This window comes from Xiphophorus hellerii, chromosome 2 (assembly GCF_003331165.1).
Source record: "Xiphophorus hellerii strain 12219 chromosome 2, Xiphophorus_hellerii-4.1, whole genome shotgun sequence".
Taxonomy (NCBI): Eukaryota; Metazoa; Chordata; class Actinopteri; order Cyprinodontiformes; family Poeciliidae; genus Xiphophorus; species Xiphophorus hellerii.
In genome coordinates, this window is record NC_045673.1 from 878,455 (window position 1) to 892,529 (window position 14,075).

Consider the following 14,075-nt stretch of genomic DNA (forward strand, 5'->3'; position numbering starts at 1 on the left):
ACCCACTTAGCTTCTCGCTCACTTCCTGTCAGGACGCTCGTGTACTCTGGGAATCCAGCGGGTCGATTTCCTTGGCTCTTACAAAATGATGACAGTGCAGTCAGATATGTTTCTGTACAAACTTCATCTCTTATTTTAATAGAGTTGGGAACTCAGTCAGTGGCCTGGAGGAATCTTTAGTCTGGCATTATCTTTGAACATGAACTGGTTTAATTTGTTATTTCTAGGATTAGAAGAGGTTCATTTTCAAAATAATATTTTATTTCTTATTAGGGTGCAGAACTTTTTACCTCTGTTATTTTATATCTCTGCAGTTTTTGTGATGTGGTGCTTGAACTTGTTTCTTCTCTAAACATCCTGTGTTTACAGCAGATGTTTCATATCTGCTCTAAACACAAAGACTATTTTATGACCAATTTTTCCTTCATAATTCCTGAAAATCTGTTACTACGACGAAAAACAAGCCAACATTTAAATGGTCGATGGTACGGTTAGGAAATGGAAGGATTCAGAGATTACAATATTTTTAATAACTTGATTAATAAACTTTAATAAAAAAAACTAAATCCGTGTGAAAATCTCACCTTCACTTCATGTCACCCAGTTTGGTATCTGCATGATTAAAGGTGTCCTAGGCTCTTTATTGCAGCATAATTGAGTGTGTCAGTAAGCCAATCAGTGGACAGGATGGATATGACATCATTGGATGAGACTGAAGGAGAAGGGAGGGGGGGGGAGTCATTAGGAGGTTTAATCTGCTGGTGGAACAAGTGAGGAAAGATGAGATGATGTATCAACGCGTTAGGTTTCCTGAAACACTTTGTACAGCAGCATGTCTGTCATTATGGCCATTAAAATATACGGATCAGTCGCCATGGCAACAGAGAGGCGAAGCAAAGACAAAGCCGGGGGAGAGAGAGAGAGAGAGAGCATGACCTCTGATGGAGCAGGAAGAAGAAACTCACTTCCTGTGACAAAACTTCAGATGGAGGGATGGAGGACTTCATCCCTCCATCCGTCCACCCATCCATCCATCCATCCGTCCATCCATCCGTCCGTCCGTCCACCCGTCCGTCCGTCCACCCACCCACCCACCCATCCATCCATCCATCCATCCATCCATCCACCTAATCTGCTGTTTGGACTCATATCCGGTGTTTAAAAGTGAAGGTGTGAGGAGTGATCCGGGATGCAGCTGTTTCTCCTCCCATCTGCTGCCTGTAATGACTCGTTGCATTAAATGTGTTGCATTTACTGTTGGCTCATAAAAATCACAACCACGTTGTTTCAGAGACATTAATTTGATAACACGGCTAAGGAAACAACAGCAATCATATCAGGCTGACTCAGTTCATTTAATGCGATGGATATTTTTATGACACACTTTGCAGTTCAGTGTGAACCCTGACTGTCGGTTAGTTTCGGTGACCGTCGGCCAGTTTAGTGACCGTCGGCCAGTTTAGTGACCGTCGGTCAGTTTAGTGACCGTCGGTCAGTTTAGTGACCGTCGGCCAGTTTAGTGACCGTCGGTCAGTTTAGTGACCGTCGGTCAGTTTAGTGACTGTCGGTTAGTTTCGGTGACCATCGGCCAGTTTAGTGACTGTCGGTCAGTTTAGTGACCGTCGGCCAGTTTTGGTGACCGTCGGTCAGTTTCGGTGACCGTAGGCCAGTTTAGTGACCGTCGGCCAGTTTAGTGACCGTCGGCCAGTTTTGGTGACTGTCGGCCAGTTTAGTGACCGTCGGTCAGTTTAGTGACCGTCGGTCAGTTTAGTGACCGTCGGCCAGTTTAGTGACCATCGGCCAGTTTAGTGACCGTCGGCCAGTTTAGTGACCGTCGGTCAGTTTCGGTCAACCTGTCGCTGAAACTCCTACTGTAAATGTAGAAATTAAATGGCACTAAATTGGAACGGTTTAAGAAATCCACAGTTGTTGGTTCATTTTTTAAACATGTATATGATGTAAACACTATAAAGGGAAACTGTAAGGACATGTCTTATAAAAACACTCTGACACCAGCAGCTCCACTCTGACAGTTTGAGAAAAGGTCTGATGTTTGGGCCAGATGAAGCTGATGTTAAAATACTTTTTATTTGGCAAAAAAACTTTCAAAGATTTGCCTTAAATTGTTGCTCCGACTATATGAACAGTAACTTATTTCTCCAAATCTGGAAGTAAAACAACTGAAGAGCATTAAAGCCATATTACACATCTCTTCTGGGTGTTTATCAAGATCCATCTGATTCAGATTTTCAGGATCCATTTGGTACGTATTTATATATTTAGCCTTTATTTAAACAGGAAGTCAGCGCTGAGGCCTGGCAGGTAAAACTGTGATAACTGGTCATCATGTTAGGAAGTTTTAGGATTTACTGCAGCCTCAATCCTCTGGTAGAGCTGCAGAGCTGCAGCTGCATCCTGGGTGCACAAAGCAGCGTTGGCTCAGATCCTTCCTCCCAGCAGCTGTTGGAGCGTAGAGCATCACTGGTCCCAATAAACATCACAGCTGATATCTGCTGTTTTTAGTCTGTTCCTGCTTGTATGCACAGATAAACTCATTTTTCTGATTTACTCTTCTAAGTTGCACACTTCTTTAGATCAGAATATGCTATTTTGAATATTTTCTGTATAGTTGGTCTATATTTCTATAGTTTGGTCTATGTCAGGTTTGACACCTATTAAAGACAAGTTGAACAACACAGAAAAGACAAGAGGGTTAGATTCTTTTGTACTCGCGAGGAGAACGGACAGAGATGTGTTTACAGTTACAAATCTCCGACCGCTCTGAAACACATTTGTCCGCTCCTCTCTTTTTATTATCTTCAGAGTCCCTATCACAGAGAGCACTGCAACTCTAAAGGGTGTGGTCAAAGCATTTTAGTTGCAGTGCTAAATGACAATCACTAACTAAACACATGTTATCTTGCATTAAAACACAGAGTAAAAACAGAACAGGTCGTATATCTTCAAGGCGACGATTCGTCAGCTATCTAACAGCTCAAAGGAAGAAGAAGTCCTGGTGAGCAATGAACCCCGTGAGCACGGTTATCACTGCTTCTCTTCAGGGAGGCCCTCTTGTGAAGACGGAGATAAAGTAGATCAAAACATACAGAAACAGTCTTTATGTTTAGAGAAAAGAAAACAATCATGGAACATCAAATATGAAACACTATTGTTATAAAGGAAACAACAAATATATGATAATATATACATTTCACCTAACAGTCTATTAGCCTGTAGCATGGCACCAGGATCTGCAGAGCTCAGTGATCCATTCGTTTCAGGTCTGATAAAAATCAGTTAAATTCAGTTGATCATAAAAGGCCAAATGGTAAAAAGTTTTCTAAGAAAGTCGTCTGATTGTGTTGAGTTTGTGAATTAACGGTGACTCCTGATCCGGAGCAAGCCCAGTAAAGCCTCAGTGCTCCCTCCTCCTGTTACCTCAGAGTTTCACAGCAGGACGTTATTGTAAAATAAACATGAAAAGAAGAAAGTGGATGTTGGGCGTAGTTTTGTGCCTCCTTCGCCTTGTCAGCTCCCTGCTGAAGGATTCTCTGTTGGCCTTCATCTCAAATTAATGCATTCAGTATTTCTAGTCAGTCTCCTGCTTCACCTCAGGGATGCAGCAGCTTAGCAGAGCGCAGAGAAAACATCCAAAATACCCGTTCAACAAACAAGCAGCTATTAACCCACACAGAGACAACCTTGTCCTGTTTAGTCAGCAAACCTGCTTCCCCTTTTTATTTTAATTTGTTTTCCTCCAGAACAGCAGAAATGTTGGGTTCAAGGCCACAGCGTGAGCCGTGCATATGTAAACAGCATCCTTTCTAATCTATTAAATCTGTGAATCATAGTGACTATTTATCCGACTCTGCGCCGCCCCACTCCCATAATCCATCGCCTCTTTGGAGAAATGAGCGACACGTTTCACATCTCTGTGTCGTTTAACAGGCTGTTCCTCCAAGCTGCTCTCATGTGTTACATGATGTCGGCTTATGACAGGGTTTTGTGATGACATCAGCAGTTTGACCCAAAACAACCAGAAATGCAAACATTCACATGTTGAGGTGGTTTATTGTCACCAGGTTGAAAGTAAAGTTGTAAAATCCAGAGGAACAGAACAGAGGAGGCAACATTTTTATGACATTTGTTTTTATCAGCTGACCAGAAGTTTAACTCTGCAGCCCAATTAACACCAAATCAAACTAGAAGTGTTAAAAAACGAAACGTGAGAGGTCCACATTTTATTAAACTTAATACAGAAAAACTTTATTTGTTCCAGTAGGAAGTGGAATGTTGCCAGAACTCTTATCGTCCACATGTCTTTAGAGTCGATAGGAGTGGTGAGCTCCAGTAGCAGCCAGTCTTACAGTGTAAAGAGGCCTCTGACTGAAGACCGTTGCTGTGTGACCGTCTCGTGCTAACATGCTAATAAATCAACATCCAGAACATGATGACATCAGCTGTTAGCTAGCTCTGCTAATCCAGCTCCTTTGCTTTTGCTGCTCCTCTTTAAATCTCTGCCAGATTGTCTGGTTGGAAAGCCGAGCAGAGAGACGTTGGAGTTTTTGATACGATGGATGGAAGAGATGGTTTGAACTTCCTCCTCTGCTCAGTCTAAGGACCCCACGGTAGACCGAGGATCTGCCTGTCTTTACTGGATCCCACGGCTTAGTTAAAACATTTGTGGCTCGAATGTTCAGTCCAATAACTTCCAGCTGGTTTTAGGAAATGTAAAATCGTTTTCTTGTGTTGAAGCTTTGCAGCGACTGATCGCTGTGAGAGACCAGCATCTCAACCAAGCTGTTGAGTTTAAAGACCTTTGAGTTTAAGCCATAAAAGCATAAATAGTTGTTGATCAGAGACATAAAAATCTGATTTTCTTTCCACTTTTCCTTTTCTAGAATAATGATCTTCAGGTTTCTATCAGCTGATAATCGGCTCCTTTGGTTTTTTCCGCTGCTTTCAGATCTTTGTCCTTTAGCGCTCTGAAAGTTGCTTCTAAATTAAATGTATTATTATTATTTCTATTCTAGCTCAGATTGTATTTACCTAAACAGAGAATCAGTTTATTTCTGAAATTTCATTCAGAGTAGACCAGAGGGGAGTTTCTAAAGGGCTGGAAGGTATTTATTTATTTGTACTTTTGTTTGAATCTGCATGCTCCCACTTAGCTTTCCCTCGGTGCCGTGACAACTGAAGGCCCCACTGTGGGACAGTAATGGACAGTTTTACTCTATTCTGAATCCTAAACCTGAGTGGTTTGACATTTCCTGTCAAGCTCAGGAGAGTTTCCATCTTCAGGCTCAGCGCTCGTCATGAACATTTGCTCTGAATGATCAGCTGACTTTGTTTCAGTGAAGTTTGATAAGGGCTGAGGGTTACTGGCACCATCCTGCTGGGTCATCAGCCGTTCTGCTGCCAAAGGCTCACATTTCTATTAAACTAACACGCAGCTGCTGCATCTGAGGCCGCAGGTCAACCGGGTCAACCAGATCAGCCAGATAAACCGGATCAACCGGGTCGACCATGTCCACTGGATCAACCGGGTCAACCCAGCACAGCTTAGTGGTATCTCTCTAAGCCGACACCAGGAAACCAGAAGTTACTTCCCAGGATATTTAGTTTAATGTCTGACCTTTTAATAAACGCTGTCTGTAAATGTGGAGCCTAATTTGTAGAGATTTCTAATCCGGTTATTATTTCCAGCTGCCACCGACTCTGGCAGCTCAGACAGAACAAATGCAGCTTGTTTGATGTTCCTGTCCATATTTACTCCATCAGGCAGCCACCATTGACTCAGGAAGCCGCTGGAACCTGAAGGTCATGCTCTTTATAGACGGTCAAACTTTTTATCGGAGACTCAGAGGGAAGACTGTTTGGTGGGACGCGCTGAGGAACATGCACTAGTTCCAGTAAAAACATGTTTCATAAAAGCTGTTGATGTTTTCTTCCTCGCAGCTGGAGGTTTCCGCCACAGACTTCTCTGGGAACGTCATCGAGGGACCCGTCATACTCGTCGTCACCGTCATCGACCAAAACGACAACCGGCCCATCTTCAAGGAGTCCCGCTACACAGGAGAGGTTCTGGAGGGATCGCCCACAGGTCGGTCACATACTCCAGGGTTTTACTGGTTTTACTGGGCAGCCATGTTTCATTCAGGTCGGCAGGACTGAGGAAGAGGATTTCCTCTGAATCCTCCTTCAGTCTTTCCCTTTAACCAGAAGTTTGAATCAGATTTTCTCTGGCCTTAGTGGAGCGTGCGATTAGATTTTATTAGAACGTGTTAGCCTAGCGCTAGCAGCAAAAATGGCTCCTGGTCTTCAGCCAAAGACTAAAGAGAAATCCTCCAACACTAAAATCTGACGCCTCCATCTTGTTTCCATCTGGTGAAGAAGGAAGTTGCTCTCAGTGTCTTCAGAGGTTTTTGTGTCGTTTCCTTCAGTGGTTCTTGGTGCAGCGCCCCCACAGGCCAGGAGGGGAACAGGTTGGTTTGACTCAGAACCACAGCAGCTGGAGGTGGAGCAGATGATGGAGTTTTTGTCAGACATCTTGTTGGCTTTATTAACCTGTTGTGCGTTTTTAGCCGTTTTTCTGAACTGGTTTAGCTTTAGATTTTCTCTGAACCTTTTTCTGTTTTAAATGTAGAATAAATCAGTGAAGCTGGAGCCTGTCGGCTGGCTGTGTTTGCATGATTGTGTGTGTTCTTTAAAGCTGTGAAAATGATCATTTGGTTCCTTTCTTTGCGGAGCATGTGAGATTTATCCAGCTCACAATGCTTCCTGTGTTTAACACCATGCTGTGTGGGGGAGTTTCTGCTCATGCGACCCGGCTCCGGTGCAGAGCCAGGGGATGTTTGGCTGCTGAATGATATCCAATTCATGCTCAAGTCTTTATGTTTCATTTGACCTGACATGAAAATTGGTCTCTTTAGAGGAGATTTTTTCACTCCTGATCGACTCCACACCGCGCCGCCTTAAGAGGAGAGACGGTGGTGATTTATCTCACCACCTGCTGAAAACTATTCTTCTCGCTCATACTGTGCTTCCTACTGTCATAGTTACACTACATGGAGCTGAGGATTAAATTAGAAGAAATCAATTGCTTTTCGCTGCCAGCACCTATTGTTCACCTAGAAAACAATTATCTTGATTCACTTCAAAAATGCCTTTTGGGTTTTCAATTCACTGCTCATATAATTTCTGTAGAAATCCTTCTGCTGCATGCAGGACTGTAAATTAAAGAGATAAAATAAAGACAAGTTTCATAATATTCTTCCTGCTTTTGCTCTGAACATCTTTACCACAAAAAACATTTATTAACCTTAATAATCAGCAGAACTGCACAAAATACAGGTTAGCTCAAAGCTAGTAGCGTCATAAATTCACATTAAACTTCTATCATAAAACATGCAAATTAAACTGGAGATGAAGATCAGGTCAAAGGAAGACAAACAAAACTTTATACAGTCAGAAAACAGCATGTTGTTCCAGGCAAGTTTATCTCATAAAACTCATGTTTAGCAACAGAAAGCTGAACAAATAACCCGAACAATAACTGCGGCGTGAGACGCTGGTTCTGCTCCCTCTGTTGGACCGCCGCTACTGGAGGTGATGTTTCACAGACGGAGCCGCTGAACCTCCAGACGGTGAACTCTCCCAGCGAGCTGCAGCAGGGAACTTAGAAAGGTTTTAGATATGTAGTAAAATATGTCTGTTATGTCTAAATTAGGTCTAATTTACTGCCAGATAATTTTTCCATTTTGCCAGATAACATAGTATCATTTATACCTAAAGCAAAAAACTAACAGCTGATCGGCAGAGATCGGCAGCGATCGGCCTCATGGATGATCGGTATCGGAATCGGCAGCACAAAGCCTGATCGGAGCGTCCCTTGTACTTAGTTTTTAATACATACAGTATATGCATATGCATCTGTTGTTTTCAGGGGCATTTTAAAAGAAAATTGATTTCATTAATAAGTGTGAAAAGTCACTACTAGCTGCTGCAGCATCTGAACACTGAGTTTGTATTTCGCTGTAACAGACAGAATGAACTCATTCATCTAAAAATCAGAAATGATTTATTTGACCTTCTGAACACCTGAATGATCTCATCGCTGCAGATATTTGCTCTTTGTGGAAAACGAACCTCTGCAGATTCAGCACCAGTGAGTGAAAACTCATTTAATATGTTGGACTGAATCTGATACCATCTGTCAAAAACCTCCTTTTAAACTTTGCTTGAAAGAATTAAAATAGGTTTTAAATGAAATTATATGAAAACCAGAGACAGCAAAGAGCTTAAATCCTGACGAAAACATCTGGAAATGATCATCTTTGGTCTTTTGACTCAGTTGAAAACAATCTTCAGAATATTTTCTTGGTAAAACTTGATTTTAGAAACAACTTCCAGTCATTTTCTGTTTTTCTGCAGTCTTGCAGAGTTGCTTTTCTTTAATGGTTCTTTTTCTTGCTGAAAACTTGGATTGAATAAAACCTGAGAGTAAATAAATAAAGCTCCTTGTTATGCGTTGCGTCGTGCTGGTGTGTGTGTTATCTGCAGCAGCGCGGTGTGTGTTACAGTGTGGTGAGTGGTGGCTGGGCAGCAGGGGAAGCTGTAGGGAGGAATGTCACAGCGCTCTGACATTTCTGTGCAAACTGATAAGAAAGACAGCCGAGAGCCGCAGCCTCCTGGCAGGCCCTCCTGGTTCCTCCTCCACTCTTTGTTTGGTTTCTTTTCCTCTTTTGCTCCTTTCTGCCTTCAACGCTGCTCTCCCAGCCACTCTTCATATTTAAATTTGTTGTTATTTCGATCCTTTTTACTTTGACTTTATTTATTTATTGACATTTTGGCAGGATTATTGGAGACTTTATTCAACTTGTTCTCCTGAAAATGCTTCAAAACGTTGAGAATGGTTTTATATTAGATTAATTGGAGCTTCATATTAAATAATAAAGGTTCTGAAAGTTTAGATTTTTAACTACAGGCCATCCTGACCCATACAGTCGGGATTTACAGAAGATCTGCACACCGAGCGAAGCTTAACTGTTTATTAAACGCTGTGATGTTCCAGAGTCACTTTAAGCTCTTCATCACTGGGATTCTGGGTCCAGAACCTTGTCTGGGTCCAGAATGATCTTTCCTGTTCTCATTATGAGAAGTTTGTACATTAATTAGGAAATCTGCCCTTTAATATCCAGTAAATCTGATTAAAGATGAAAGGCTGACCCATAAACATGCAGGAAAGGATGCTGATGTTTTTCATTTTATTTCGTTAGAAACTGTGGAGTACTCACTCCACAAACTTGGAATCCAGAGACTCTAGTTTATTAGTTTAGTAGTAACTCTTTAGCTCATATTTTAGAAACTGTAGAGTATTCACTATTTAGACCAATATTAGATTCAGTTTTAGATTATTATGCAGAGACTCTTATTATTGCAACCCAGAAAAGGAATTAGAACAAACCTAGAATCCAGAAAAAATTCTTCCAGAACAGGAACATTTAGTTTTTATTATTACTTAGAAACTGTGGAGATCTCGTTACTTTTACAAATTTATAGCGTACTTAGAAAGTCCAGAGGATACTTATACTTATCTACCAACCCTGAATAGTTTCACACTTTAGATCAACATTAGATTCTTTTTCTTCTTTTACTTTTTCTTTTGGTTTGTTATTTTGTTTGCATTTCCTTTTAATTCCTGTAAAGCACTTTGTATTGCCATGTTGCTGAAAATTTTATTTCTATGGAAATAAAATAATTTCTATAGAAATACCTTTTTAGATAAATGCTGCAGGTTGGAACTTCCTCCTAATGAGTTCGGTCTGGTTCTGATACAGCGACCCGACGAATAAAAACAGCTTAGAAAGCAACTCAGAGGCCAAGCGGTTCCGACACTCGGGCTAATTGGGCTGCAGCTCCACTTATTATCCAGAACCTTCACCGGATTCCTTCGCTCTCCGTCCTGAAATGTTCTCCTGAATCTTTTTCTCTTCTGAAGAGAGAAAATAAAGATTTCATTCAGACTCTGCATTGTTTATATGAATTTAAATGTTAAAATGTGAGACATAAAGCAGGTCATGGTGACCCAGCAGCTCCAAAGATTATCTTTAAAATAATATTTTAACTTGTCAAAAGACTGCAGGTGGGAATTATCTTGCGCTGCCATCTGGTATCAAACGGGCATATTTATGTCTGAGATGCTTTCTGTCCCTGTTTACATGAAGTTTATCATCATTATTATTTTATTAAGTGGCCCAGTCTGGGTTCTGGGTGAACTTTATTATGATTATAAATGTGAGCATGAAGAGGTTACGACCCCACGCTGTGATTTTGACGTCATTCTGACTAAATGTGTTAATTTTTCAGTTAATTAAAAATGACTTTATTTTTCCTAAAGGAAATACAGGGGTTGGACAATGAAACTGAAACACCTCTCATTTTAGTGTGGGAGGTTTCATGGCTAAATTGGACCAGCCTGGTGGCCAATCTTCATTAATTGCACATTGAACCAATAAGAGCAGAGTGTGAAGGTCCAATTAGCAGGGTAAGAGCCCAGTTTTGCTCAAAATATTGCAATGCACACAACATTATGGGTGACATACCAGAGTTCAAAAGAGGACAAATTGTTGGTGCACGTCTTGCTGGCGCATCTGTGACCAAGACAGCAAGTCTTTGTGATGTATCAAGAGCCACGGTATCCAGGGTAATGTCATCATACCACCAAGAAGGACGAACCACATCCAACAGGATTAACTGTGGACGCAAGAGGAAGCTGTCTGAAAGGGATGTTCGGGTGCTAACCCGGATTGTATCCAAAAAACATAAAACCACGGCTGCCCAAATCACGGCAGAATTAAATGTGCACCTTAACTCTCCTGTTTCCACCAAAACTGTCCGTCGGGAGCTCCACAGGGTCAATATACACGGCCGGGCTGCTATAGCCAAACCTTTGGTCACTCTTGCCAATGCCAAACGTCGGTTTCAATGGTGCAAGGAGCGCAAATCTTGGGCTGTGGACAATGTGAAACATGTATTGTTCTCTGATGAGTCCACCTTTACTGTTTTCCCCACATCCGGGAGAGTTACGGTGTGGAGAAGCCCCAAAGAAGCGTACCACCCAGACTGTTGCATGCCCAGAGTGAAGCATGGGGGTGGATCAGTGATGGTTTGGGCTGCCATATCATGGCATTCCCTTGGCCCCATACTTGTGCTAGATGGGCGCGTCACTGCCAAGGACTACCGAACCATTCTGGTTCAAACATTGTATCCTGAAGGAGGTGCCGTGTATCAGGATGACAATGCACCAATACACACAGCAAGACTGGTGAAAGATTGGTTTGATGAACATGAAAGTGAAGTTGAACATCTCCCATGGCCTGCACAGTCACCAGATCTAAATATTATTGAGCCACTTTGGGGTGTTTTGGAGGAGCGAGTCAGGAAACATTTTCCTCCACCAGCATCACGTCGTGACCTGGCCACTATCCTGCAAGAAGAATGGCTTAAAATCCCTCTGACCACTGTGCAGGACTTGTATATGTCATTCCCAAGACGAATTGACGCTGTATTGGCCGCAAAAGGAGGCCCTACACCATACTAATAAGTTATTGTGGTCTAAAACCAGGTGTTTCAGTTTCATTGTCCAACCCCTGTAGTTCAGAGATGTTGGTTGTTTCTGAATGTTCTTGGCAATACTGTAATAAATGAGACGTTGCATTCAGGTGAAACGTTTGTTTAACTGGACATGATTTAATGCAGTGGAGCCCAAAGTGGGTCCTGGAGGCCCGGCATCCTGCATGTTTTAGTCTCTTCCTGGTTTAACGCACCTGGATCCAATGGTGGCTCATTAGAGGCCGAAGAAGAACACTGACCTGCTGAGCAGGTTGTTTCTACCACCAGGGAGAGACTAAAACATGCAGGATGCAGGAACTCCAGGACCCACTTTGGGCTCCACTGATTTAATGTGAATGATGACATTAATGTTTTGTGTTTTAGTTGATTTGGTCATTTCTGCTGATGTTTCACTCAGTTATACGTTGAGTGGAGGAAACGCTCTGAAGGCTAAAAATTGAAATCATTTCACGTCCGGATGGGATGAAAATGACCGACATGGAAACCAAATCAGAGCAGAAGGATTCTGGATTAAAGGCATCCTGTTGTAATGCACTGCTAAAAATGGAAGCAGAACCTGTTAAATTTTCAATTTTAACCTGGAAAATGTTGAGCTCAGATGTCAGAGCGACTCCTGCTGTCCTCCTATCGAAGCTCTCCATCTCCCTGAGCTGCCTGCCCAGTTCACCCAGGAGTCGTGTTTTTATGATCCAGTGATGGCGCGCCCGCTTCAGAGCCGCGGGACGCAGACACTGTTTGTTGTATGTCGCAGCTGCAGTAAATGCATGTCCAAGCAGCACAGCTGGAAACCGGCATCAGAAAATACGTTTCCAGAGGGGAGCGGCGCTCTGAGATCAATTACGGTCGATAAAATCAGAGCCTTTCTTTTAATAGTTTTAAAGTAGAGCAGAGTCGATTCCTGACAACAGCAGGAAAAGTCAACAGGCAGCCAGGAGGCGTGTGATCCGTTTACCGCTTCAGTCGGGTTTTCTCTCCTTTTTCACTGGAGATTTTATCTGAAGGATCAAAACAAACAAGCTGATGATTTTCAGCCTGCAGCAAAACGAGGATTGGTTTTTAGTAATAAAAAACGGTTTGACACTAGTACATCTCAAAGCATGAACATATTTTATAACAGTTTAATATTTGTTGCCAGTCATCAGAAATTGCAACAGGTGTTTTTATAGACATTCAACAGACACAGGCTGAAATCGATGAAGCTTTTATTTGTTGATACTTTATGATTATACACATTATAGTAAACCGCTGAGGAAACGAGATGTGAAAAAGTAATGTAGGTGTGATACTTTAGCAGGTACTGATGAATTACAGTGAGGTACAGTTTAGTTTCTGAAATAGTTTTATTTCTTCTGCTCAGTGGGAAGCAGACACAAAGCTTTCCTTCCTAAAGCTGCTTTTTCTGTGGATGCCAGCAGGAAATGTTCTTGTGCCTGAGGCCTTTAAAGAGAAACAAAGCTCTGACAAACAGCATGGAGTCTGGATCTGAACAGTTTAAATGTAATCAGTAAAACCTTAAATCCAGTCGCCATAAAGCGAAGCATTAATCTCAGCGCCAAGCCGAATAATGGACTCTTATTTTGTTAGATTTGGCTGAAAGTGAGCTCCATTATTTCTGATGTGTTCCTTGGTAAAGACCGTTTCAGAGGAGTTGTCATAATGAGACAAAGGAGTGCACATCTTTCCTTCCTGCCATCATAAACTCTGCAAAATTCAGCATTTTCTAAGCAATGACTAAAATATGGCAGACTAACTTCATTCTCCAAATTTTGTCATAACTCTGCAGAAATGTTTAAATATTATCAGATGTGCTCTGATGACAGAACCGGTGAAGGTCGAGGTTAACAACAGATAACAAAGGTTAAGACCAGGAATGAATCTTCTTGTCTTTTCTTCACTGAGTAAAGAAGAAAAAAGGAGCTGAATTCATATTTCGGTTGGAGCGGACTGTTTCCTGAATAAACCGTTTTATTTGCAGTAGAACTAGACACATGGAAACCAAAGAAAGGCTGGAGGGGTTGCATCATGCAGACAGTAGACGTAGTCCTGGAGGACACTGGCTGCGTTCAAACAGCAGCTCTGGATTCTCACTTCTTGATGAAATACTTTTTATTTAATTTTTTTGCTTGGTTGTTTGTGCTATAATGAAACTCGGCTGCAGTCAGACGTCTATGTGAACGGTTCCTGAACACAAAACGACCCGCAGAAGAAGAACGTAGCCATTCTCCAGCAGCGCTCTGTTTACGGCAGTAAAGATGGCCGCCACAGTAAAGATGGCCGCCGTCTCTGGATGGATTGTAAAGTTGCTGAGAGCGACAGCAGACGGTCAGCAGGAAGCTGATAAAGCTAACAGCAGCGGCAGCTGCAGGTTCTGACCCGGTTCTGAGTCGGACCAGCAGTGGTGGGTTGGGATGTGATGCGTTCACTGACTCAGGCTGCTTACA

General features: G+C 42.2%; 1 protein-coding gene across 4 annotated transcripts in view; it reads left to right on the forward strand.

The window, feature by feature from the left end:
- cdh13 (cadherin 13, H-cadherin (heart)) overlaps window positions 1-14,075 on the forward strand; it is a 310,128-nt gene that overhangs the window by 175,345 nt on the left and 120,708 nt on the right. For all 4 annotated transcript variants that reach the window (XR_004341798.1, XM_032582655.1, XM_032582639.1 and 1 more), the window contains one exon: window positions 5,959-6,103. Coding sequence is in view for 3 of the 4 variants with exons in the window: in XM_032582655.1 (XP_032438546.1) it covers window positions 5,959-6,103 (145 nt within the window). In the remaining variant the exon portion in view is untranslated. The remainder of the gene's footprint in view (window positions 1-5,958; window positions 6,104-14,075) is intronic.